General features: G+C 45.3%; 1 protein-coding gene and 1 non-coding gene across 5 annotated transcripts in view; both read right to left on the bottom strand.

Moving 5' to 3' along the window:
- LOC105900316 (pecanex 3) overlaps positions 1–17,195 on the bottom strand; it is a 33,880-nt gene extending 16,685 nt beyond the window's left edge. For all 4 annotated transcript variants that reach the window (XR_004164146.2, XR_006152539.1, XM_031572077.2 and 1 more), the window contains exons 1-27: positions 16,773–17,195; positions 14,949–15,251; positions 13,981–14,189; positions 13,788–13,893; positions 13,573–13,612; positions 13,153–13,248; positions 10,531–12,339; positions 8,813–8,942; positions 8,299–8,468; positions 7,958–8,015; positions 7,719–7,869; positions 7,146–7,303; positions 4,830–4,983; positions 4,617–4,649; positions 4,086–4,257; positions 3,856–3,966; positions 3,624–3,715; positions 3,397–3,506; positions 3,049–3,154; positions 2,850–2,942; positions 2,351–2,501; positions 1,956–2,100; positions 1,431–1,608; positions 1,095–1,203; positions 641–770; positions 454–512; positions 117–332 (exon numbers count right to left, since the gene is read on the bottom strand). Coding sequence is in view for 2 of the 4 variants with exons in the window: in XM_031572077.2 (XP_031427937.1) it covers positions 117–332; positions 454–512; positions 641–770; positions 1,095–1,203; positions 1,431–1,608; positions 1,956–2,100; positions 2,351–2,501; positions 2,850–2,942; positions 3,049–3,154; positions 3,397–3,506; positions 3,624–3,715; positions 3,856–3,966; positions 4,086–4,257; positions 4,617–4,649; positions 4,830–4,983; positions 7,146–7,303; positions 7,719–7,869; positions 7,958–8,015; positions 8,299–8,468; positions 8,813–8,942; positions 10,531–12,339; positions 13,153–13,248; positions 13,573–13,612; positions 13,788–13,893; positions 13,981–14,189; positions 14,949–15,101 (4,939 nt within the window). In the remaining 2 variants the exon portion in view is untranslated. The remainder of the gene's footprint in view (positions 1–116; positions 333–453; positions 513–640; positions 771–1,094; positions 1,204–1,430; positions 1,609–1,955; positions 2,101–2,350; positions 2,502–2,849; positions 2,943–3,048; positions 3,155–3,396; positions 3,507–3,623; positions 3,716–3,855; positions 3,967–4,085; positions 4,258–4,616; positions 4,650–4,829; positions 4,984–7,145; positions 7,304–7,718; positions 7,870–7,957; positions 8,016–8,298; positions 8,469–8,812; positions 8,943–10,530; positions 12,340–13,152; positions 13,249–13,572; positions 13,613–13,787; positions 13,894–13,980; positions 14,190–14,948; positions 15,252–16,772) is intronic.
- Positions 17,196–23,553: 6,358 nt separating this feature from the next.
- On the bottom strand, positions 23,554–23,625 carry trnaw-cca. Its single transcript has one exon. It is a non-coding gene; the product is annotated as a tRNA-Trp (tRNA).
- Between the last annotated feature and the right edge of the window lie 587 nt (positions 23,626–24,212).

Below are 24,212 nucleotides of genomic sequence, written 5' to 3'. Positions count from 1 at the left end.
TGAGTAACACTATAAACTATATTATTACCGTTATGATTATTATTAGTAGTAGCAGTAGGCAAGGCAAGTTTATTCAGCACATTTCATACAGTTCACTTTCCTCCTCTCTTACTCACCCCTGAACTCCAAGCCCCTGAGCTGGAAGGTGACGAGGCCGTTGCCAATCTCGATGAGGTGCACCAGGGCGTTGAGGTAGTCGGAGGCCAGGATGAAGCAGTCCCCGGTGGTGTAGTTGCCCCAGCGGCCCAGCAGCAGGTCCCCACACAGGGAGTGCTGCAGCGAGCGCGTCAGGTGCTCGTAGAAGATGGAGTTTAGGTTATTGTCATCGGCACCTTCAAAGACAGAAAGAGCCATCACGAGTCAACCAGAAATACCAATCAGTAACATCAATAATAAAATCGGCCGAGGGGCAGTAGAGGGCCGAGGGGCAGGAGAGGGCCGACGAGGACTCACCAGGATTGCGGTCCAGCTGGGTGGCTAGCCGTGTGTTGGAGTGATCCACGCGTTTGGTGCTGCGGAGTGAGAAAATCAAGATCATTAGGCATCGGTGTCTGCATGATGATGATGATGATGATGGCGATGATGAAGAGCACAATGCGCTATGTTACTGACTGCTCAGCTGAATTACTGCCGTACTCACTTGTAGTCTCGCTCCCAGAATTTGACAGGACGGGTGTAGGAGGTGACGAAGACTGCGCTACCCAGAACAGGGTTGAGTGGCGTGGAGAAGAGGGCAGAGAACACAGCCTGAACAAACAACATGGCCGAATCTGGGACAGGGTGAGGGTCAAGGAACATAGCATCCAGACTAGTAGAGTTCCATGCATCCTGTGAAAAGACAACACTGAGGACACGACTCATCTCATTTTATTTTGTTTTCCTGAAATATAAATAAATGCCTAACAAACTCAATCTGAAAAAGTATAAAACGATCCGTTCATGACTGGTTGTACTGGTTTAGCAAAGAACCCCCCAGACAATATAGACTATGTATGTATAGACTATGTAAATGGTGTTGATGATGCTTTTTAAAAACCCATTGGATTCGGGTCCTGTTCACTGAGTGCCAGTGTCAGAGGTCATGAGAAGGATACGAGGCACAGCGAAGGGCTGAGCGAAAGCGTGGAAGGCAGAGCCCCAGGTGATCTGCCAGGGGGCGATGTAGGTCAGCACAAACCGCAGCTTATACAGCAGGTCCCACAACTGCAAACACACACACACACACACACACACACACACACACACACACACACACACACACACACACACACACACACACACACACACACACACCCATCATTTTCTGTTTGCCATTTGGAACGGGTCGATATCAATTCTTTCTTGTGACATCTAGTCCAGTTCTGTCCATGCGGGCCACGTGTACACAGTCCATAAAGCAGTGACATTAGAGGGGGCGGCGAGACACCAACCTTGCTGAAGAGGACGGACATGAAATAGTAGTCGAGCAGGAAGGACTCGGAGAAGTGAGGGTAGTCGAAGCGGAAGAAGAGGGCGGTGAAGCACAGGGTGACGTACTGCAGAGACGGCGCGCAGAAGGACGAGCGCAGCAGCTTCATGCCGGCCAGAGAGATGAAGAGAGCGCGGCCACTAGAGGGAGACAGACACATCAGAGAGACGGTGAAACACAGACTCATGCTCAGACGCCTACTGCACCATCAGGAATACAGGGTGCAAATCTGAAATGTCACATTAAAAAAAACAAACGGAAGAGTTAGCATTGTCTCATTTTGCTCCTAGCATTGCTATGAACATGGGCATCATCTCATATCTAGGAAATGAATGAACTCAAATAATTGTGCTGGCCAGTGTGAGGCAGCTGGTGCAGTAGTGGGTAGTGGGAGATGCACTGCACCATGGAGAGGTGACACTAATCCTGCCAGCCAGTACTGCTTCTGTTTTAGATGAGAGATGGCCGTGAGAGTTGAGCTGCTTACTAGGTTATGGTCTTGTCTGAGCTGCGTCCCACAGCATGGGCCTCGGTGGTCAAGGAGTTGAGCACCACTGCAGGGTAGATGAAGTACTTCTCCACACACTGCAGCCAGGCATACAGCTTCTCAAACCACATCAGCTGAGCCGCATCTGAGGGAGAGACAATCAGAATCAGAATTCTTTAATTGGCCAAGTATATTTTCACATACAGGAAATGTGCATAGTACATAAAACAATATATATAAGTAGAAACAAAGTATTAACCAAAAATGTACAAAAGAGCAATTATTAACAAAATAGCAAAAAAAAAATCAAATAAATCCCCACCATGCCCTGCCACTACCACACAACGTCATCGCGGCCAGCCGCTCATTAACCTGGCTCTGGCGGTCTTACTCACCGCGGACCTCGAACTGGCTGTACTCTCGCGAGCGCAGCACTGGATGGGCCAGGCAGAACCAGGGCAGCTGCTTGCGGAGCTGGGGCATCAGGTAGTGGGTGAGGAAGCCCACCACCCCGGCCAGGATGTACAGGACAAAACTAAGAGCAGGCTGGGAGGGAGGAGGAGGACGGGACAGGATCAGTCAAAGACTGCAAAGACACAGCACAGAACCAGTCTATTTCACAGTCATCTATGACTAATCTCCATCATCAGTTCACCATCACTGTTGAAACCATGAACCCATTATACGGTTATCTGCATAATACTGTGAGGAAGTGTCATTTGCTGACATGAATGTTTCATTCAAAGTTATTTTGTACACCTCCACTAAGAGGCAAGACGAAGTACAGTGAGAAAGATGCTGCAAGAAGATATGTTTTTCATCTGCTGTGATGTACCACATGATAAACCATTAGTACAAAATTAATCTGATCTCAACAGCCTACGCTGCACTGACCTGCAGGGCGATGAAGACAGTGCTGGCACTGATGGCAAAGGTGATGATGGCCATGAGAGGACACATCACCAGGTCCGAGTGGAGAATCTCTTTCTGCAAGAGAGAGAGAGAAATAAAATGAAATAAAATATACTGTAAGTGAGAGAATCAACAACATTAAGGGCATGGTTGCCTCGTCTGTAGTTCATGAATGCATTACCACAGAGTTGCGCAGTTTCTCAGGGAGGGGATCTTTAATCTCTACAGGAGGATCCTCAGGCGTCCGGCTCTCCAGCTCTGGGAAGAACTTGGAGCGGACAAGAGACCTGCAGAGAACAACAAATGAGCAAAACAGGATCCTGTACTCTAAGAGGTCTGACATCCAATTTCTCCTGAGGCAACAAACGATTAAACTATGTCCTAGTGGATTCAAGGTTAAGGTTTCAATTCTCACACAGCTTTCTAAAAAAGCTTCTTTTTAAATACAAGTGCATGGTAAATGTCAAAGTGTGATTCGGAGCCGTGAGTAAAGCATAGCGTGTGACGGCACTGAGGTGACAGCACTGACCAGAGGATGGTGGGGTCGCTGCTCTGGCGGCTCAGGTGGTACGACAGGGCCAAGAGCAGCCCACAGAACACTGAAAACAGGACCGGTACATGCTGATCCTCCCAGGTGACCTGCTCACACACACATTCAAAATAAAACAGTTGGAAAAATAATGTCCTGATGAACAATTTCAGTGGCGATTGTTTTGGTACCAATGTTGAAGGGATTCAAGTGATTCCTTCACTTACATTAATGGCGCCCAAGCAAAAGCCGTACAGCAGAGCGGCCACCAGCACACTGCGTATCAGGCTGTAAACGGACGACAGAGGGCTCGTGGTGGCTGAGGACACACACACAGTCATGAAATCACTGAACAGGCACATATAAATCGAATGTATTGTTATTAATATAATAATCATCATTATCATGTATGAAATCTGCACACTGTTAATGGGTGACTGCCTGTGACATGTCCCTCACCTGTTCCCCCAAATATGTGCATATCCACTTGTTCAAGCAGACACATGAGGAAGGTGTTGACCTGAGGTAGAAGCCCAAAGAGGAAGATGACGGGGAAAGAGAGGGTGAACACTGTAGGTGGAAAGTGGAAACAGAAAGAGGGGTTGTTATCAGGGACGACATGAACAAGACTCACTCTACGGTGACACGCTCCACGCTGAAGGCCAATGGGTAATGTTCTGGCGACTGACCTATGAGGACATCTCTGGCGCACAGCAGGAACTGCGCTGAGAAGAAGGTGACCCCGTAAAGGGAGAAAGGCAGCAGTCGACCAGACCGACCACCCAGGTCAAAGACAAAGATCAGCATACAGCACAGGCAGAAGTACGCTGGTCGACTGTACACAATGATCCAGTTATGGCCCTACGCACCAGGAAGAAAGACACATTTATGTCAGATGTTTCTGATCCAGTTGTGGCCCACCGTACCAAGGAAGACACATTTTCATCACAGGGTCCTAAACTCAAGGCAACACCTCAATTGCAACATATATGGTCCTATGTGGTTACCTGCTTATCTGTGTAATTACTGGCAACACTTCCTTTATTGCTACTCAAGACACACAAACTGTCCTGTACCACACTGCGTTATTGCCTTAATGACACACAAACTGTCCTGTACCACACTGCGTTATTGCCTTAATGACACCAATATCTAACATTTATATTTAATCACGTAATTAACCATTCATCTGCAATGTATTTGTGCAGTCATGTACTTACATGCATTGGGGATGCTGCATCTGGCTGAACACTCTGCCGAGGGAAAAACAGAATTCAGAGATTAGAGCTGCAGTTTCTCAGATTATCTTATCTGGGGAAAAAACCTTGACTGAATTAATAAAACTCACAACTGATCTTTGCTCTCAAGGAAACAGGACACTTTTAGTAGATACGAGGAGAAGAGTGTTGTGGGGCAAAGGGGTGAACTCTCACCTTTAGTAAGGAGTATTGGCAGCTGGCAATGACGAGGCAGAACTGGAAGACCCAGATGTCCCTGAAAAAGCCCTGAAGAAGCAGCAGGAACCCTAGGAAGGCGACCAGGCAGGCAAGCACCACTGCAAACACATTCTCCCCAACACGACGGTTCCTGAGGGCAAAAGTAATTTGCCCAGTTACACTACTGTGCGACCTTCTAGGCAAAGTTCACACTTTAATATTACCACAGCACATATCAAAGCCTGGACAGAATTTATATGAAACGAGTTTATCTTAAAACACCTATATTAATTGTGTCTTATGTTTACTATAAATGCCAAGATGGCCATGGCCTATAGAATCTGCTTTTACACCCTCACACGCAGCCAATCGCAGAATGGTTTACACTTCCAGAAAACATCCATGGACAGGTCTTCAAGCAACAGCAGCAATGCACATATAAGCCCCAAGACCACCAATTAGAAAAACAGGCAGCTCTTGGCCATGTAAGGCAGCAATAAGTCGCATTCTTTAAGTCATAACTAAAGGCCTGGCTTATGAGACTTAACTACTTGGGTGGGTGGGAGGATAGATTTGTATGAGTCATCATTCATTGACAGTCTGAATGAATTGTCTAAATCAGTGGTTCTCAAAGTGGGGGGCGCGAACACTCTCCAGGGGGGGGCGCGATGTCACAGACGGAGAAAAAAAAAAAAATACCGCCGACCTGTCACTGGTTAGTGAAAGCTCAGTGGCGAAATGCAAGGGGCTGGACTGACCCAAACAAATCAAATACGGTTTTGCTCCTGATCCACCAATCAAAACGGAGTTTTTTCATTTGAACGCGAGTTGCACCTAAGTTTCCGAGTATATAAAAAAAAAACGCAGGCATTGGTAAGCTCTCACCCTGAGATGACTCTGCAGAGTTTGTTCAATTTCTCTTGTTTCCTGTATCATTCAGATATTCATTGCTTTATAAACAGTCTTTTTAAAGACTCACTCCTTCCTTAGTAATACCTTACTGCGCTTGCAGTAGGTCTATTCGTAGCCTATTCTAAGGAGTAATTTGCCCCAGTCTTTTGAAAAAGCTCGTAGCCCCGAGAGCTAGCCTAGCTAGCTACCTTTTTCCAACTGCAGCTAGCCCTTTTCTCCTTAACACCTACCTTTATATTTTTGTATCATCCACCGTGTTGCAACAAATAAAACACCAGCACTTGCATACTATTTTGTGCTGTCCCTGTCTACATTGTGTACAGTTCGTTTTGTTAGGAATCATTGCCTAGCACAGCCTTATCCTTATCCATGTCGTTCACAACCACACATACAAGAACACAACGTTGAAATTAGAACCTTATTAACTTCACACACACTGTATCAGCAAACAAACACAACTATGGACACGTTTCTGATTCGTAAAAGTCAGAAAGAGAAGCCTGTGGACTTCTTTAAACATGAACGTGATGGCCTCCAGCAACAACGAACCACCATCTCCAAGCAGTGTCTGGAGGCATCTTATGTAGTTGCTCATAGAATTGCTAAGCTTGGCCAACTCCATACAATTGCCGAAACACTGATTTTGCCGGCCGCGCAAGACGTGTAGAATAGAAGCTAAACTCAGCGCAATACTTATGTCAAATGACATTGTATCACGCCGAATATCAGAAATCAGTTTGGGTCCTATTTCAAAGAGGACTACCGTTCATTCGCCTAAGTTCGGGATCCATTTCTCTGCTCAGCAGACGAGCTGTCAATAGACATGAAAGAGCAATTGAAGAGTGACAGTAGACTTAAGCATCTCCCCTATTTCGTCATTCTGGATAGCAATGATCACCTTTGCGACATAGCCTTAAAAATGCTCATCCTTTTCGCGTCGCGTATTTGTGCCAGGCAGGCTTTTCAAGACTGACTGCGCTCAAAACTAAATACCGCAACCGCGGTGAATAATGAATAGCCTACTAATAGGCCTACTATTACTGATAATAATAATAACAATAATAATAATAATAATAATAATAAATAGTTATAATAATTGTCTGTATGGGCCTAACAATAGCCTAACCTTGACATGTCAGGCCTATCAATAACAATATGCTATCTATCTATCTATCTATCTATCTATCTATCTATGGTGGTGTAGTTGAGGGTGGTGGCGACGGGCCGCGCGCTGGGGGGGCCCCAACTACCCCTAACCAGCTTTGGGGGGGCCCAGCTTGCAAAAGTTTGAGAACCCCTGGTCTAAATGAATCTGACAAAGCTTCTCTCAGACAGTACTCATCAGTTGTCCTTCCAACAAAAACAAGCGAAGAACAAGCCAGCTGTTCCCCAGCCCCTCACCTGTCGAGTAAGGCCAGGAGGGCCAGTCTGTCGTAGCGCACCCGGAGCCACTTCCCTGGTAACACCCAGAAGCGGTAGTACTGTTTGGGTTTGGCCTTCTCCTCAATCATCAGTGTGTTTTCCTGAGATTCGTGAAGGGACTCGTGATCCATTTCAAACTAGAGGACAGGGGGAAAGGACAAGCTGTGAAAATACCCACAACCCTCAGAACTAGAAGTTGCTGTGCTGGTATTTGCAGACATTAAATCCAGTGATAACTAACATTTTTCTCTGATTACAACCGCTGGTTAGAGCACATTTCTATGTAGTAAAACATAAACCCTGTTTGAAAAAAATAAAATGCTGTTGAGTCTTTTATTGCTATAACAACTTATGTTAACCTAGAGTTGGGCTGGCGACTGGCAGTAAACACAAACCAGCAACTCTTATGACCTGTACCAATTTGATTCCACAAATGTAGTCAGGACGTTTCACTCCATAGGATTATCATTTAAATCTGCCAGTGAACACAACCTAAAGATGGCCACCCAAGACAGAAGCCTGATGTTGGGACGCTTCCGCCTGTCGCCTCACCTCAGGCATCTCCAGCGGCACCCTGCGCACCTGCATCCCCTGCATGCCCTGCAGCACCACAGGCCTGGGCTGGAGCATGGTCAGCATCGGCACCACCTCCTGGACGTCTGTGGAGGTGAAGCTGGAGGACTGGGACTGGCGTTCGCGTTCCCTGGAACATCGGGCAAAGACCAGATGAGCACACAAAAACTGACAGCTGTCCCTTACTGATAACGGCTGACGGACAGAGAGCAACTTACTGGACGGGGTCCTCATAACCACCTCCACCTGGCCCAAATGTATACGACCTCTTCACTCCTGTAGAGGGCAGAAGCACCTTTTTGTGATTGATTGTCTATACATTATTTGTTGTCAGAGTGCTTCACTATTTTTAGTTCACTGACAGTTAACTGGCCATTAGTTGACAAATATCAATCACTTGGTAAGGGTTATTTGACAGAATTTGTTAATATGAAAATTATACTGTTAATATACGTCACTGAAAATGGTTTGACTATAGAGTTATCAAAAAGTGTTTTATGTGGGTAATTAGACAAGCTATTCGTATGCTACAGCTGGGAGATGGTGTTGACAGACTTACCACTCTCATCATAGAAGTAGTGCACAGCCCCCTCTGATGTGTCGTCGAAGGTGGACGCCTCATGGACGCCGGTGCGGGGCAGGAGCAGAGAGGAGGCGAACTGCAAGGCAGAGGGGAGGGTGCGCGTGCGGGAATGGGAGGAAGTGCGAGCGCGCTGGAGGTCCTGCAAACTGAAAGAGGAGCAAAGATGGAGGTCAGGTCAAAGGTCAAACCAAAACTCCTCCACAGAAAGCAGGGAGTGACTTACTGAAGACACTGGTAATTGGGGTTATTGAAGCCACCTAGTGCAGTGCTGGGCAATCTTATTCTCTTATCCCCCAAAGGGCCCAATTTAGCTGCCAGCCTTTACTGAATGCAAGCAGCAGCAAGCCCTCATTTAATGAACTGATCTGAAGCCTTCAAATGGCTGAACACGAGCATCAGAGGCATCGTCCTACTTATTTGGTATGAAGGCAGAGAAACACTTAATGGGGATAAGATTTCTCACTCCTGTTCCAGGGAGCTGGAGGCATACCTGGGAGGGGAACCCATTGCTGAGGGGGGAGGGGTGGGATTGCTCCCCGCGTTGTGGCGCCGGCGGATAGCCTGGGTCCTCTTCACGCTGCTGACCGAGTCCCTTTTACCGCCTTCCTCCGGGCCCAGTGCTGCAAACACAGACGGTTCATGAAAGTAGATTCATTACAGCTCTGACAGGGAAGAGTGCAGCAACCAGCGTCAGATAACCGAGACAACAGTTAGGTTTTACTGTTTGGCTTCCTTGGACGCGAAGATCACAATCCTACAGCAAAAATGCATCTTTACACTTGAGACAGATGTACATGTTTGCAGTGGTGTCAAGGCACAAAATCACTTCAGGGAATTTCACACAGGACAATTTAAACAACTCTTATCATTGCGGCCATGAGTCACAGACAAACTGACAAACTGAGGAAATGTACACCAGTCATCATGTCCAAATCGGTGAAGAACAATGACCTGTGGGCAATTCAAAGTCACGTTTTTGTTCATTAGATTCCACCACCTTGTTGTTGAGGAAAGCACTAAGCAGTCCATATCACTCGAAGCATGTTAAGCAACCACTACAGAGCTCCTTATCTGACAGGCCACAGCAAATACTTGACTCATTTGACCCGACACAGCAAAAGGTAGTTAAGCATGACAAATGATTCAGCCCTGTTCATGCGTCTCGTATACTTCACGGACTGTTAGACATCCAGTGGCAAAAATGGTTGATTGGACAAGCCACTTCTAAAAGTAAGAAACTTGGTAGCTTTGCAGGGCAGAGGATATTGCTGCAATGCTTTCTGGGAAACAAGCAAACATGTCACTTTTCAAGAGAATACAATGACTGTGACCCCAAACCTGAGGGGAGAACTTAAAAGAGAGGGAAAACACTCAAAGCCTCATTTAGGTTGTTGACTTTTGTCCAATTTAAATTAGTTTATTATGATGAATATGCAATGAATGTGGCCAGTCCGGTTCTGACCAATGAGGTCTTAGCCCCATCCCTAATGTTAACAAAGCCATCAGTAATAGCATCTGTCTAGACCAGGGGGAGCCCGTCTTATTCACAAAGAACCAGCAGGGCTGCTCGCTCTCACTGCAACTAAGAAGGAGCACACCTGACTCTTCTTCTTTCATTTCATCTCATCTCTTCTTCTATCATATCATCTCTTCTTCTATCATATCATCTCTTCTTCTATCATTTCATCTCTTCTTCTATCATTTCATCTCAGTCTTCACAGGACCGCATCAGCCATGCTCCTTCACAGCAGGAATGCAGTCGCACTACCCCTCTGTGGAGAACACTACGACACAGCCCACTGACACAGACAACTGGGCATTGGCATCAAGTATTCTTCTCTCAGGCTACGTCCACACCAATACTGGATCCCCGTCCAGACAAGCGTTTTAACCACGTATCAGCAATAATCTCCGGCCATATTAACATGCCCGAAAACGGTCACTTGAGACGAATAAGGGAAGGATACGTCGTAGCTAAAAAGACCCAGTCAGGAAACGGACGTGGGTGTCTGAGTCAACGTTTCCATTTATGCTCGTCTACACTAAAATGCAAACTAGTAAAACGTAGTAAACGTGATGTATTTTAAACCTAAACCATATTAATGTGGATGTAGCCTCAGCTATATATCCTGCAGTAAGACACACACACACACAGCTAATTCCGTACTGCCCATCATCAGAGACAGGCGGAGGCAAGGGGCAGCTCACCTCCTCCAACAGCTCCTTCCTCAGCCAGCTCACCAGCCCTCCAGCCGGTCTGGTTCCCTGCCCAGGAGCCCCCCAACGAGTCCAGGCGGTGGTGAACCCTAGTGAAGCCGTCCGAGTTGTTTGCCCGGGCCTCCAGGTCCGATTTGGAGATGGTGAGGGGCCGCGGCGCGGGAGCCGAGGCTGTGGGGGGTAAAGGCATCAGCGTGGAGGTCAGGGAGCCGACGTTGGTGTGGCTGCCGCCACCTCCGTCCATACTGAGCACCCTGGCGTGGGTCTTGGCACTGGCTGTGCTGGACGATCTCTGGGCACTCCGCGAGTGAGAGGGGCCCGCCACGTCCGAGCCCTCCCCCTCCCGGGAGCTGGGCAGCTGATTGGCAGAGTTGGGGGTTGAGGCGGCACCGACGTTGGCCAGGTCTGGCGAGTAGCAGGAGGTAGAGGAGCTCGAGTCGTCATCGTCGTCGTCGTCGTCATCCGAGCTGTAGTGACGCTGCGAGCCGAGGCTGGATCCGCCGCTCATGTCACTGGCGTCGTCCTCGTCACTCGAGTCCTCAAACAGGCTCTCGCTGTAGGCTCTCGCTGTGGCCCCCGCTGTGGCCCCGAGCCGGCTCCGCACGGGAATGTAGTCTCTATGCTGCCCTAGGCTGTGGTGCCGTCGGTAGGAGCCACAGTCGAAGCTGCTGCTGCCCGCCGTGCCGCGCTTGCGGGGTGCTTTCCGGCGGCCGGGGCGATGGCCCAAGCTGCTGGTCCCGCCGCTGGAGCGCAGCAGCTTCAGGTCCTTTGGCCGCACCACCTGCTGCTGCACCTGCAGGGATTGCTGCTCCAACAGCAGGAAGGGGGGAGACGCGATGGGCAGGGTGGGCTCCGAGCACCCCAGCCCCAGAGCCAGCCCGGAGGGCACCGAGCTGGCCTGCCGTGGCGGGGGTAAGGGGGGGACGGGCACGGATCTGTCCACGTCGCAGATGCCCGAGTGCCCGCTGCTGGAGGGCGAGGAGTCGGGGAGGTGTGGGGACTGTGCAATGTCAGTGGGCAGAGGGGGCAAGTCCTCCCCCTCCACCAGAGTTCTGTCTAGGCCCTGCCCGACCGAGACCTCTTTGGAGGGCGACTGGAGCAGCTCGCTGTCCGACAGGTCGTCGGTGTCACTACCGCCATGCAGCGGGGTGTCTACCAGTGGGCCGACGGCAGCACGGCCACCCTGACCTGCGCCAGTGGAGGACGCCGCTCCAGGAAGTGACGGGTATGGCTTCCCCAGGGAGGGGCTCTCCAGCTGGGTGGAGTCTGTCTTTTCGCTGCGGTAGCTGCTGACTGTGCTGAGGGTCTCACGGTCCGTGGTGGCCCCTCCTCCACTGAAGCAGCTGTCGGTGGAGCCGGCAGCTATGGCAATGCCGCTGCGGCTGCCCGCATGCTCTTTGCCACGCGCAAAGGTCACGGGGTCGAGGCCAAGGCCCAGCAGGTTCTGGCTCAGCTCCTCGCTCAGGCTGCTCTTAATGAGCGGGCTGAGAGGCGCGTCCCCCAGGCTCTCGGATTCAGCAGAGGGCCCCAGCGGAGAGTAGCCGCCCATCCGGTCCCCTTCGGGACTGTGCTGAGATAGCTCCTCCAGAGGCTGATCCTCCAGCCCTCCGTCCTCCTCCACCGGCTCCTTGTCGTCTCCATCTCCCTGGCTGGAGGGGGAAGGAGGGATGGAGGGGCACCCATTCGGGTGTAGGCTGCTAAATCCACCAGACATGACTCCCCCGACCCCGATCAGGCCTGGGAAGTCTGCCATTAGGCCTGAAGCTGCAGCCAGGCACGACTGAACAACACTGCCAGCCCCTGTGCAGAAGAAACAACATCATCATCATCATCTAAGGTAAGAGATCTTTCCTAGAAGGTGTGGGCAAAAGTATGTGGTAGCCTGGCAGATGATGTTTCAATTAATGAAGAACACTAATACTATGACCAATTTGAAAAATATACTTTAACTTTGCAGACACACTGCAAACCAATTTTGTTGACTCGTGGTCAGATCTGAGTTCAGTGAGTGAATTTGTGTGTCATTGCTTCGCTAAAATCTGCTGACACTTTTTGCCTTTGAGTACAAGACTGTCCACATCTCCACACCTCTTCGCTCCAGACCTTCCTAAATGAACGTACTTCTCAAATAGACAGAAGACAACTACCCTACCTGCTAGGATATCTTTATGATTGTGAAATAAATCTCTAGTTTCATCCAAGGCACATGTTTACTGTAAACAATACAGTTTAGTTCAAGCACAATATCTGCATATATATATAGCAGTATATGTTTTGCAGCTGTATATTTTCAAACAGGGAGGGAAACCCTTTCATTTTGATCATAGTCTGTTTTAATTAAAGTGCGTTTTACATCTCACTTATGGCTTTGACCTACAACTGAACATTTAGCCCACTTCGAAAACACAGAGATCTATATTGTGTATCACCTAAAAAGCCTCACAGCCTAAAAATATCGAGATTCGTTTTCTGGTCAATGTCACCCAGCCCTACTAAATATATACATTCAAATGTATAGATTTAATGAAACATTTGATGTGACTATTCATGGAAAGAATACATGTCCGTTGCACACAGATTATTTGATGTTGCTGGTCATGCGGTCACTCTTACGGATAGTGTCCTGGGAGCTGTGGCGTAGGTCCTCTCGGTGTGCAGATGTCAGGATCACATTATTACTACCCTGCTCTCGCATGAGCTCCTTGATATCTGGAAGAGATATGCAACGAGGAAACGGGTTTAAAATGGTGTCTTCAAATTTCAGCCCAAATTCTCAGACACAGCCACACCTAGTAGCTCCTTGGAAAATGCTCCCTAGAATTCAAATGGAAACATGGCAGGACAGGAGCCAGGCCTAAACAGACATTCAGAGAAACTGGGACACATAAAAAGAAAAAAGAAAACCACACACCTTGTCTATTTTTAGCCTATGCGATGGTACTTAGCCCTCATTTGAATGTTATAGAAAATAAACTCCCTAGCATGGTGCCTTTGAACACATATCTCCCTGGAGGAACTTAACAGAGCACATACCTTTTGATCCCGCTGTGTCATCAAGATGAGGCAAAAAATCCTTAAAATAAGAGAATAACATTAACTGCTGTGTAATAAGAAGAAAAAGACATTATGAGGACAGTCCAAAGGAGTGTGATATATATATATCATATTTTCTTGTTTTGTTAAACCTTCCCCATCCTCTTGAGAGATCTACTGACAAACCACTAAAGTGGAGGGTTATTGATCCTTACCGACACTTGGTTAAGTCCAAACAAAGAGTGCTGGGAACTGCAGCGAACAGGAGGGGTTGAATTGACCTTCCGGAACACAGTCATCTCTACGCCAACAGTGCTGTCCCTGACAACAGAATGAACCAACGATTGATCTCAGAGTATACCATGTGAGCCAAAGACATGTGGAGACTGTGATCCTACATGCACCAACCTGCGTTGGTTTCCCTCATGTCCTCCCGAGCCATCCTCCCCCTCCTCCACTCTCTGGTTGTCTGGGGTGAGTGAGGCCTGCCTCTTCTCCACAATCTCTCCCAGGTCAAACATGGCATGGAGGCGAAAGTTCACGATCTTTATGGCAGTGAAAAAGGCTGCCACCACTGCACAGTACACAGCTGCAACCACTAAACTTGGTGGCAGAGCCTAGAAACAAATTGAGGAGAGTAGAGTTTAAGAGAAGCCACAGGGTATCAGATTAAAAGATGACCACATTATCAATGAAGTTCTGTCATATCTCATCAGACTGCTCTGACCCCCACTATGAGGACCAGTCCAACACAAACATGTATCCACTGCATCTTTTGCAGAACTTAAGAGGTGAGCAAATCCTGCATAGCAAAACCCTTCAAGAAAGACCATGCATGTCAAAATCAATCAATGTTGAAGCTATAATTTTATATGAAGACGAGTTCAACTAAATAGCATCAAATCATGCTGATTATACAACAAAACATGCAAATCTGATATGCGATATTCCATAATTCTAAACATGAATCCTTTCCAAATGCACATATGTGGACACACACACGCATTAAACACACATAACATCATACCTCTACCACCCCTATCTGAATTTAAACTTTATACATGTTATCCAGATATTCTCAATACTGCTCCTGGAGCAGCCCTGCCACACTTTTCTTCCATATCTATCAATCCCTGCACCAAGTGGAACATCTGGTTGAAATTAGTGATTGGCAGGTAGATTCTCATGATTAGCAGGTGTGTCCAGATAACAGCTGAGCCATTGACAAGTTCAGTCAGAAAGGCAACACAAGGAAAGATGGAAAACGTGCAGGGCAGGGGAAGGCTGGGAGCAGGACTGAGAACCACTGATCTGATCAGAACACTGCGCATTTCCAGCTATTAACAGCTTGCTCACCAGAATGACATGAAACTCACCATGTACAATAAGAAGGGGAAGGCCAGGAGGAATATCCAGAGGTAGAGGTGGAAGCAGTTGGAGAAGGTGCTTTGATGGGGATCCACATACCAGCCTCCAGTCAGTGAAGCCCACACACCCTGACGAAGTATCTGAAGCGCCTGAGAGCCCATGATGCCCTTCAGATCAGTCACGCCAAGGCCGCAAAGCTTCCTATAAGGCTGCAGCTGAACACTGCTTACATGCAACTCCCCCTTTCCACCGTCCCTATAGTGGCACTTCCATTGAGGGTGACTGGGGGTCTCTCTTCATTTTTGCACATCCTAGAATGAGCATTGAGACAATCATCAGAGAGGTCCAGGCTTGTGGTATTTAAATGACATGACAACAGTATTTTCACACTTTACTAACAGACTCTGCAGATTTAAATGCAGGCTATGGAGAGGCATATAATGTTCATAAAGAATAAAACAACTTGGCACACGTGATTAAATCTTTCCGTTCGAAACCCACCTCTCAGGAATAGTCATACCACTATAGCCAACTATCCATTTACAACAAATTGCAGGAAATATCAAATAATAAACTAGCTATACATTTTGAACAGCACCATGTGGTAAATTCTGAGCTAACTACTTAGCTACGATAACGTTAGCTCCATAGACATATATAGGTCTATGGTTAGCTCTGCAGCAAAGTCAAGAAACGTTAGCAGTTAATAACAGGGATGCATTCGGGATCATTTTGGCAACATGCGTACGATAACGATAACTGGTGGTTAGCAATTAAGTTTGTAATCCTTATTAGGCGCGGTTAATCTGTAATAACAAAACATAACGTTAGCCAACCTTAACTGTTAAACGTCCATATGAGCTAGCACTAACAGTGTCTGGCAAGAGGGGTGACTCACTGTTCAACACTAAGATTACCAAAGTAAGGTATGGTAACAGCTGACCTTTGGTTGACAGTAACGTATGCTGAGTCTAGGGTTTCATACGTGGCTGAAATTTGCGTTTATTTACAGAAACATTTACTAGCTAACCAATCTCCCCGTAATGAAGATCACCAAACTTTGAAAAGAAGCTGGCCAGATAGCTAAGATGTCTGAGTATTAGCTAACGTTAACTATCTAAACGTTATCTATGGTTAATAATGAGCTTACTTATACTCATGAAGGTAACGTTAATTATATTAAAAGTTCTAACACTCAATAATATCTTACAAACTGTACTAGACAGCCAAGGATGTTGGCATTAGCGGAGTTTGCCCATAGGAAAACGTTTAAATTGGCACAGTGAAATGATCTAGCTAGCTCGCATATCATAGGTTACGTTAGCTAAAAGTAGTGACTTGGGTGAACATTCGATTAAGTTAGATAGCCTTGCTAACCCAAACGGTCTTTTAAAGTACGGGAGCTAGCTGGCTAGATAGCTGTCAAGCTAACATTCGGTTAACAAAGTGGCTGACAAAACGGTAATTGTAAATGAGTGTATGGTCTGATTACAGTTAGCTAACGCTATCTAAGAATTTGAAATACAATTACACAGATGTTCCCAACCGAGCCCTCAAAATCAAGATGTAGTTCCATAGCTTAACAGCTAACTTGACAGCTTACTGGGTGGCAAATATAAATGTCCCCTGAGTTTTTAAGAACCTCCTAGTCGTATTTGAAATAAGCATAGCCACTGGCTTGCTAGCTAGCAATGATAAGTATCTAAGCTAGGCCACATACAAACGAGTAACGTTAGCTAACGGAACACTAGCAACACTAAATGCACTAGTTAACAGTAAAGAAATGCAGCTAGCCTTATAAATCATATGTACCGACGAACTGTATTTATTACCCTTGGTTTCAGCTCTCTTCATCCTCTCCACTGCATGCCGCCGAGAAGACTGCTTAGGTTTTTCTTTTTCCACCGCTGTAGATGTTGGCAAGCTGGCTAACTTATCATTGTTTTTCAATGGTATTCTTGGCGAGCGCCATCGTTTGAGACACGGTAGATGTGTATCCACTTATACTGAAGTATTAAGACTAATATACACCGTATGGACGTGCTCCTTTGCATTTTACAAACGGTTAACACAAATACTCAATATAGGCATTATAAATGCCTATAAAAATCCTGACTAGCGAACATTATTTCTCTCCAACCTGCTAACTTCCTCCTATCGAATTCGCCCATTCACACAGGTAGCACACACCCACTTACAGGAAGAAAAATACACTTCACCTCGTGGTTGGCTACATCACAGATCTGTCAGAGAGACTGCGCTCCCTGATTTGTCTTCACAACTACGTCTGACCCCTTTCCTGTCTGACTAAACAAGCCCTTTCAATTGGTCAATTCAATTATTGTATTTTTTTTAGACTGTTATCTGTCAAATCTATTGACTACATCAAAAACTACACTTGTTTTCTCAACACCCCCACGAATCTCATCATATGGTGTAGTCTCGAGCAGGGGGCACTAGGCTACTTGTTTCCCCCCTCTTTTATTGAAGTAGAAATAGTACGACAATATATGGCAAACATCATAGACTCGGAGAAAACGGAGCACACAATGTAAACATCATAACAAAAACAAAAAAAACAGCTATAGAGTCTCTTTCAATAATACTATAAATGAAGGCATCAATAACATTCAGCAATTTCTTTGCTCTTTTCTGTCATAATTTTCAGTGATTTGCAATGCAGTGTTAGTTCTTTTATAAAGACCACCAATAAGGGTTGCTTTCATTTTCTTATCCATATTGATTCCAAATGTAACCTTATGTCAGTTAAACTGGGAGAGACAAAATATTTTTGATTCAAGCCTTCAGTCACAATTGGGACTACATTTAACCTATCCGTTGGCAGTGAACACACATGGTAGAAGCAGTGAGCAATTAGCACACACACATAAGAGTAGTGAGCACACACACACACACACACCTGGAGCAGTGGGCAACCACTTCAGCTGCAGCACCTGGGGAGCAGTTGGGGGTTAGGTGCCTTGCTCAAGGGCACATCAGCCATGGACATTGAGGGAGGGGAAAGGGCTGTTTATTCACCCCCCCCCCCTCCCTTTTTTTCCTGCCGGTGCAGAGGATCAAACCAGTAACCTTTTGGTCACAAGCTCGCGTCTCATGGTGATAGTTATTAGAGTCTTTGCCTAAGAAGTCCTCCTGAGGAATATGCATTATTAAATACTGAAGCTCTTCATTGAAGCTCTTTTGCTTTTAGGAACAAAAGTAACCTTAAGAAGTAAATGCGTACTTTCTTTAAAGTAGGCTGACTGAAAATATCAGAAGCTGAGTTCCTGCTGAATTGCATAGGAGATGTAGTTACTTCAGAAATCATGTCTGTCAATCATCAGAGAGGGGGATGGGGAATAAGAGAAGTTGGTATACGTTTAACCTTATCATATTTATTATGGTTGAACTGGCAATACAAGTTGAAACAAAATTCCTCAAAGTGTTGCCAAATTCATGTAGGCTAATAAATGGGTTGAAGACCAAGTCTTTTTCTCCATCCACTCAGTGAAAAGACCTATTTTTAAAAAGAATGAATCTGCAATTCCAGATGGGACCACCATGTGGTGTGAAATTAGGTTTGTACAACAGTTTTCAATATGACAGTACTTGCGAATGGAATTCGGTAATTGTATAGGTAATTTATGAACAAAAATGTACGTAAAAACTTAAAATAAATGTAATACCGCCAATCCTTAGAAAAACTTTCCCGGAAACACAATACCAAAAGCTGTTGTTGTTTGCTAGAAAAGATCTTAATCATATGATTTTTAAAGTTCCATTTATACAGACAGAGTTAATAGCTTGTAGACCACCCCCTTTATAATTTTTCATAGTGTTTTTTTAAATAATGACATTTTCTTTCCAAATGTAGTCAAAGTCTAACTTGGAAAGATATGAAAAAGAGAATAAGCTGAAGAAATGCACCTAGACTTTCCATCTTTGTTAAATAAATGCCATCAAAAAGAGAAATACCTCTGTTTGACCATCTGTCTTATCTTAATTTGCATTCATCTTTGGAATTTTGTTCCATATATTCAAAATTGTATAAAACTTAGTCTCTTTTGTAATATGCACACCTTATTTAAGTATTTGACTGAAGTTTGAATGGGGTTACCATATGCTCCTACAAGATGGTAGTTATGTAGAGCTAGTAATTCACACTTTTTCAAGTTCAATTGCAAACCAGATGCTTTATAAATACTTTTTTGATATTCCAAATTTTTTGGATCTTTACCTTGTTGTGGAACCAGGCAGAACTATTTGGAAGAACTATTATACCTTGCCTTCATGGTCTGTGAAAGTTATTCATTTTCAACAATTTCTTTTAGAGTTTCAAATAAAAGCACTTTGATATGTTCTCAAAAAGGTCCATCTGGGCCAGAAGAGTGATGAAGAGTCAAGCAATGAACTGCACTGTCTAGACCCTCAAATGAGATCTGTGCCCACAGGCATTTTTGAAATCCTCATTTACTTGAGGAATAAAAACTTTGATTTTGTTTACTGCTGTATCGCGTAAAAAAAAAGAAGAGTATATATTGCTAAAAAAAGAATATGAGCATTCATTGCTCATGGCCCATATCATTTTTTTTCCTAGGGGGCTTTTGCTAAACTGCAAAAATGAGAATTTCTCTCCTGCCTCAGTCCATTTTGCTTTGTATCTGATGAAGGCCCCCTGCGCTTTCCTTGTGTGGCATATTTCTATGCACGATAGGGATGCCTAATTTGCAGGCCAAAACTTAAATAGATTCAGATAAAAAAAAAAGTAAGTATACGAAGCCTGAAGAGTGGTCTATTTCTTCAGCCAACAAGAGCAAGGACATCCCACGCTGGCCTTTAAAAGAACTTGAGACATTTTTGTGTGGAATAGGCTATACTTAAAAGACCCTGTAAATAACCACATAAAGAGCAGTTAGACGATCAACTAGTCAGGAAACCTCAAAACTGGGCTACCTTATTAGGCAGTTCTTTTTTTATGAGCCTATAAGTTATTGCACAATGAAAGGATTGGGTGGGATCTGAGATTTAGACTCACTGGTTTGTTTCTCACAAATTCGAATTGTCATGATTTGGGACATTGGCGGCCTCTGGAGGCCAAACAAAGGAAAGACTTTCGTCCTGTTGTGTCTGCATGTGTTTTCTTTGTTTACTTCCTGCTTTTGCTTTCCCCACATTTACTGTGTCACCTGCTAGTTAGTTGATTTTTCATTTACATAACAAACATTTTATTTCCTTTCGTCACTTCAAGTTGTTTGATGTGGTTGGCAAGCCTCATATTAAGTTATATGGTATATTACTTCAGTCAGCGTAGCAAGCAGTCGCTAATCAAGCTGTCGTTTTCTCTGACGAGCTGTCATTTTCTCTGATCTGATCTGATTGCTCTGATTTCTAAGATCCTTGTCCATATATCTGACGACTGTACAACTTGCTGTTGCCGTCAGCTGTTGCTTAGTCCACTGTGAGCTTCAGTCCTGGCCTTTGCATTTCAACCCACAGCTGCCCGAGTCTCAGAAACTGGAAATGTCATAAAAGGAGCACTTTGTGCAGTTTGTATATTCCACCAAAGCCTCTCAATGTTCAGTAATGGCTTCAAATTTACAGGCCCAGGGGTTTTCATTAGCCAAACTGCCTTGAGTCATTTTCACAAAAAAGCTTTCAAAGAGTTTGTAGTCTTCAAAAAGATAATGTCTCTTTCTAGCAGGCATGCTTCCCGTTAGGTTCTTTTAGGATCTTTCAATCAAAGGCATTGGACTGTTTTGCATCCGATGGGATTTGAACACACAACCTTCTGGTCTGCGCCCTGAGCCATACGTACCATGTTTTAGTGAAGAAGACTTTACTATCACCTTCGTCACAGGCTGCGGCTTGGCCAGAAGGCTGGGTAGCTCAGTCGGTAGAGCATCAGACTTTTAATCTGAGGGTCCAGGGTTCAAGTCCCTGTTCAGGCGATTGCTTTAAAACCAGAATTGTGCTGTCACCCTATTGCAAAAACCGAGGGGCGTTAGGATAAGATACTTGTCGACGACTGTACACGTCGCTGTTGCTTAGTCTACTGTGAGCTTCAGTCCTGGCCTTTGCGTTTCAACTCAGCACAGCTGCCTGAGTCTCAGAAACTGGAAATGTCATAAAAGGAGCAGTTTGGGGTAAGATCCTTGTCGACAACTGTACACGTAGCTGTTGCCGTCGGCTGTTGCTTAGTCCACTGTGAGCTTCAGTCCTGGCCTTTGCGTTTCAACTCAGCACAGCTGCCTGAGTCTCAGAAACTGGAAATGTCATAAAAGGAGCAGTTTGTATATTCTACCAAAGTCTCTCAAAGTTCAGTAATGGCTTGAAATTCACAGGCCCAGGGGTTTTCATTAGTCAAACAAGCTGGGGCACACTCGCACACCATGAGGGGGGAAGAAAGGAAAAGGGGGGGAAGAAGAAAAGAGAGGAAAAAAAAGAGAAAAAAGTGAAAAGGAGAGAAAAAAAGAAGGAAGGGATTTTGTATGGTCTAATCCTCCATGACTAAAGTTTTTTAATGTTGATGTACATCATAAATAATTTTTAAAACATTAAACTTCTGTTTTTATATGCATTACTATGAGAGCAGAGGTTTCAGGTTCGAGTCCCACCGTTGGCAGAAATTGAGGTTTGCATTACTTCATGCAAAGCTAATTTTCATTATTGGAAATCACAATTTGTTTTCATATTACCTTTTATTAACCTTATATTAGTCAGATATGGATAATTCTACATTGAATATTTCAATACATGTATGCATTTATGAGAGAAGAGTTGACCCCAAAATCCCCGGTTCGAGTCCCACCGTTAGCAGAAATGTAGGTGTGCATTATTTACTGCAAAGTTCAATTTTATTACTGGAAATCACAATTTGTTTGCATATTACTTTTAATTTACCTTATATTAGTGAGATATTTATAAATCTACATTGAATATTTCAATGCAAGTTCATGTACAGTTATGTGTGAGGTACTTTAATTGTTTCACAAAATATTTGTGTTCCAGTTAATACATCCTTCTATTCACAAAAGAACAATGTATAACTCTTTGTTGTAAACAAACTTTTATTTGCAATAACAAATTCAACAACAACACATTCTACCGGGGCACCATTGAAAGCATCCTGTCCAGCTGCATCACTGTGTGGGGCAGTAGCTGTACTGAACACAGCAGGAAAGCACTGCAACGCATAGTGAACACAGCTGGTAAGATCATTGGTGCCCCACTCCCACTCCCTTCCCTGAAAGACATATACACCACCCGCCTCACCCGGAAAGCTACCTCGATTGCGAGTGACACCAGCCACCCCGCACACAGTCTGTTCAGCCTCCTACCCTCTGGAAGAAGGGATAGGAGCCTCCGTTGCCGCACCACCAGACTCAGAGATAGCTTCATACACCAAGCTGTCAGAAAGCTAAATTCTCTCCCCTCACTCCCCCCAGCCATATCCGTCAGTCTGACATGGGGCTGAAATCCCCCCCCCCCTTAAATCACTCAGGACTCTGCAACAAAACTGTCTCTTGCACTTTTATCACCTACGTTTACCATAACCACTTACTGTTATACCTGCACTGGGAATGTAACAAATACATCTTACAGGATGTCTTTTGCTGCCATTACTAAATTGCCTTTTTTGCACTACCATAACCTCACTTTAAAGAAAAACTTATGCTGCTGCTGCTGTACGTGTATCTGTATGTTTTTTATATCTATATGTATATCTATATGTATCTAAATGTCTTGTCTTATCTGTTGTTGTGCCTGTGCACTTTATATGTTTCACCGTGGGAGAGTGGGAAACGTTTTTATCGATTCCTTGTATGTCTGACATGCAGGAAATTGACAATAAAGCTACTTTGACTTTTGACTTGACTTTATAGCATAATATATATCAGAAAACATATACAGAACTATATACAGAAAGTGTGAAACTGGGAGGGAAAGGGGTTGAGGGGCACTAAGCCAGTGTCCATGCCTCTGAACAATTTATTAATTTACTTTTCATGCATTTTTTTATATCCTCCAACCACTGCTTCTTTGGAACAGCCTCTACAGAGGGGCAGTATATAATGCCCTTGTACTGGCTGTGTCCAGTCTCCGCTGTCCTGAACTGCCCGCATTTCTTGCACGTGTTGCGCAGAACACTGCAGGAAGGGGCGGTTTTAGGCACGGGCGACCCGGGCAGCCGCCCGGGGCGGCACTTTTTCATAAGACGTGGGGGGCGGCAAGAGCACTTAAAAAAAAAAATCATCTGGGCCACGAAGCGGTTTTCTGCAGGCCCCTCTGCTCGCTAAGAAGGTGCCGTGGACAGATCCTGAGTGAAAAGGGAGAAGGGGGAAGGGGAGCGGGGTACAGTTCACCTCTGGGTCTCCCAAATGGAACGGACAAGGGCGGGGGGGGGGGGGGGATCAACTGTATAGCAGTCACACCTCGACTTTCTTCCAAATAACGCACATTCATAACATTACAATTACAGGCCTATAATTCCTGCACGTTTTCGTTTTTCTGAATTGTGTGAAATGGCTAATACATATCCAATTAATTTTGATTTGCTCACTCTACGTTGACTTATTTTGTTATTGAAAAGGCCGTGGAAGAGCAGGTGCTTTTTGACCCCGACGTGATTTGAACACGCAACCTTCTGATCTGGAGTCAGACGCCCTACCGTTGCGCCACGAGGTCTGATTTCTAGCGCTGGGAGTCCAGTTTCACTGCCGATGCAAATGTTTACCACGTTACCCTGCACCAAACGTACCATGTTTTGGTTACTAGCTAGTAGTAGCGGTGGTAGTAGTAGTTTATAATAAAGTACCACCTCGGTGACGGGGTTGGGCTTTTCCTGAAGCCCCGATAGCTCAGTCGGTAGAGCATCAGACTTTTAATCTGAGGGTCCAGGGTTCAAGTCCCTGTTCGGGTGTTTGCTTTAAATTCAGACATGTGCTCTATTGCAAGAACCAAGGGGTTGTTAGGGTAAGATCCTTGTCCAGATATCTGACGACTGTACAAGTTGCTGTTGCTTAGTCCACTGTGAGCTTCAGTCCCGGCCTTTGCATTTCAACTCACCACAGCTGCCCGAGTCTCAGAAACTGTAAATGTCATAAAAGGAGCACTTTGTGCAGTTTGTATATTCCACCAAAGTCGCTAAAAGTTCACTAATGGCTTCAGATTCACGGGCCCAGGGTTCTTTTATTGCGCAATCTGCATCGAATGATTTTTTATTGCTCAATCTACGTTGACTTCTTTTGTTATTGAAAAGGCCATGGAAGAGC

This window comes from Clupea harengus, chromosome 8 (assembly GCF_900700415.2).
Source record: "Clupea harengus chromosome 8, Ch_v2.0.2, whole genome shotgun sequence".
In the NCBI taxonomy this organism is placed as follows: Eukaryota; Metazoa; Chordata; class Actinopteri; order Clupeiformes; family Clupeidae; genus Clupea; species Clupea harengus.
Note: the sequence above shows the minus strand (reverse complement) of the source record. Positions and strands in the feature narration are given on the sequence as shown.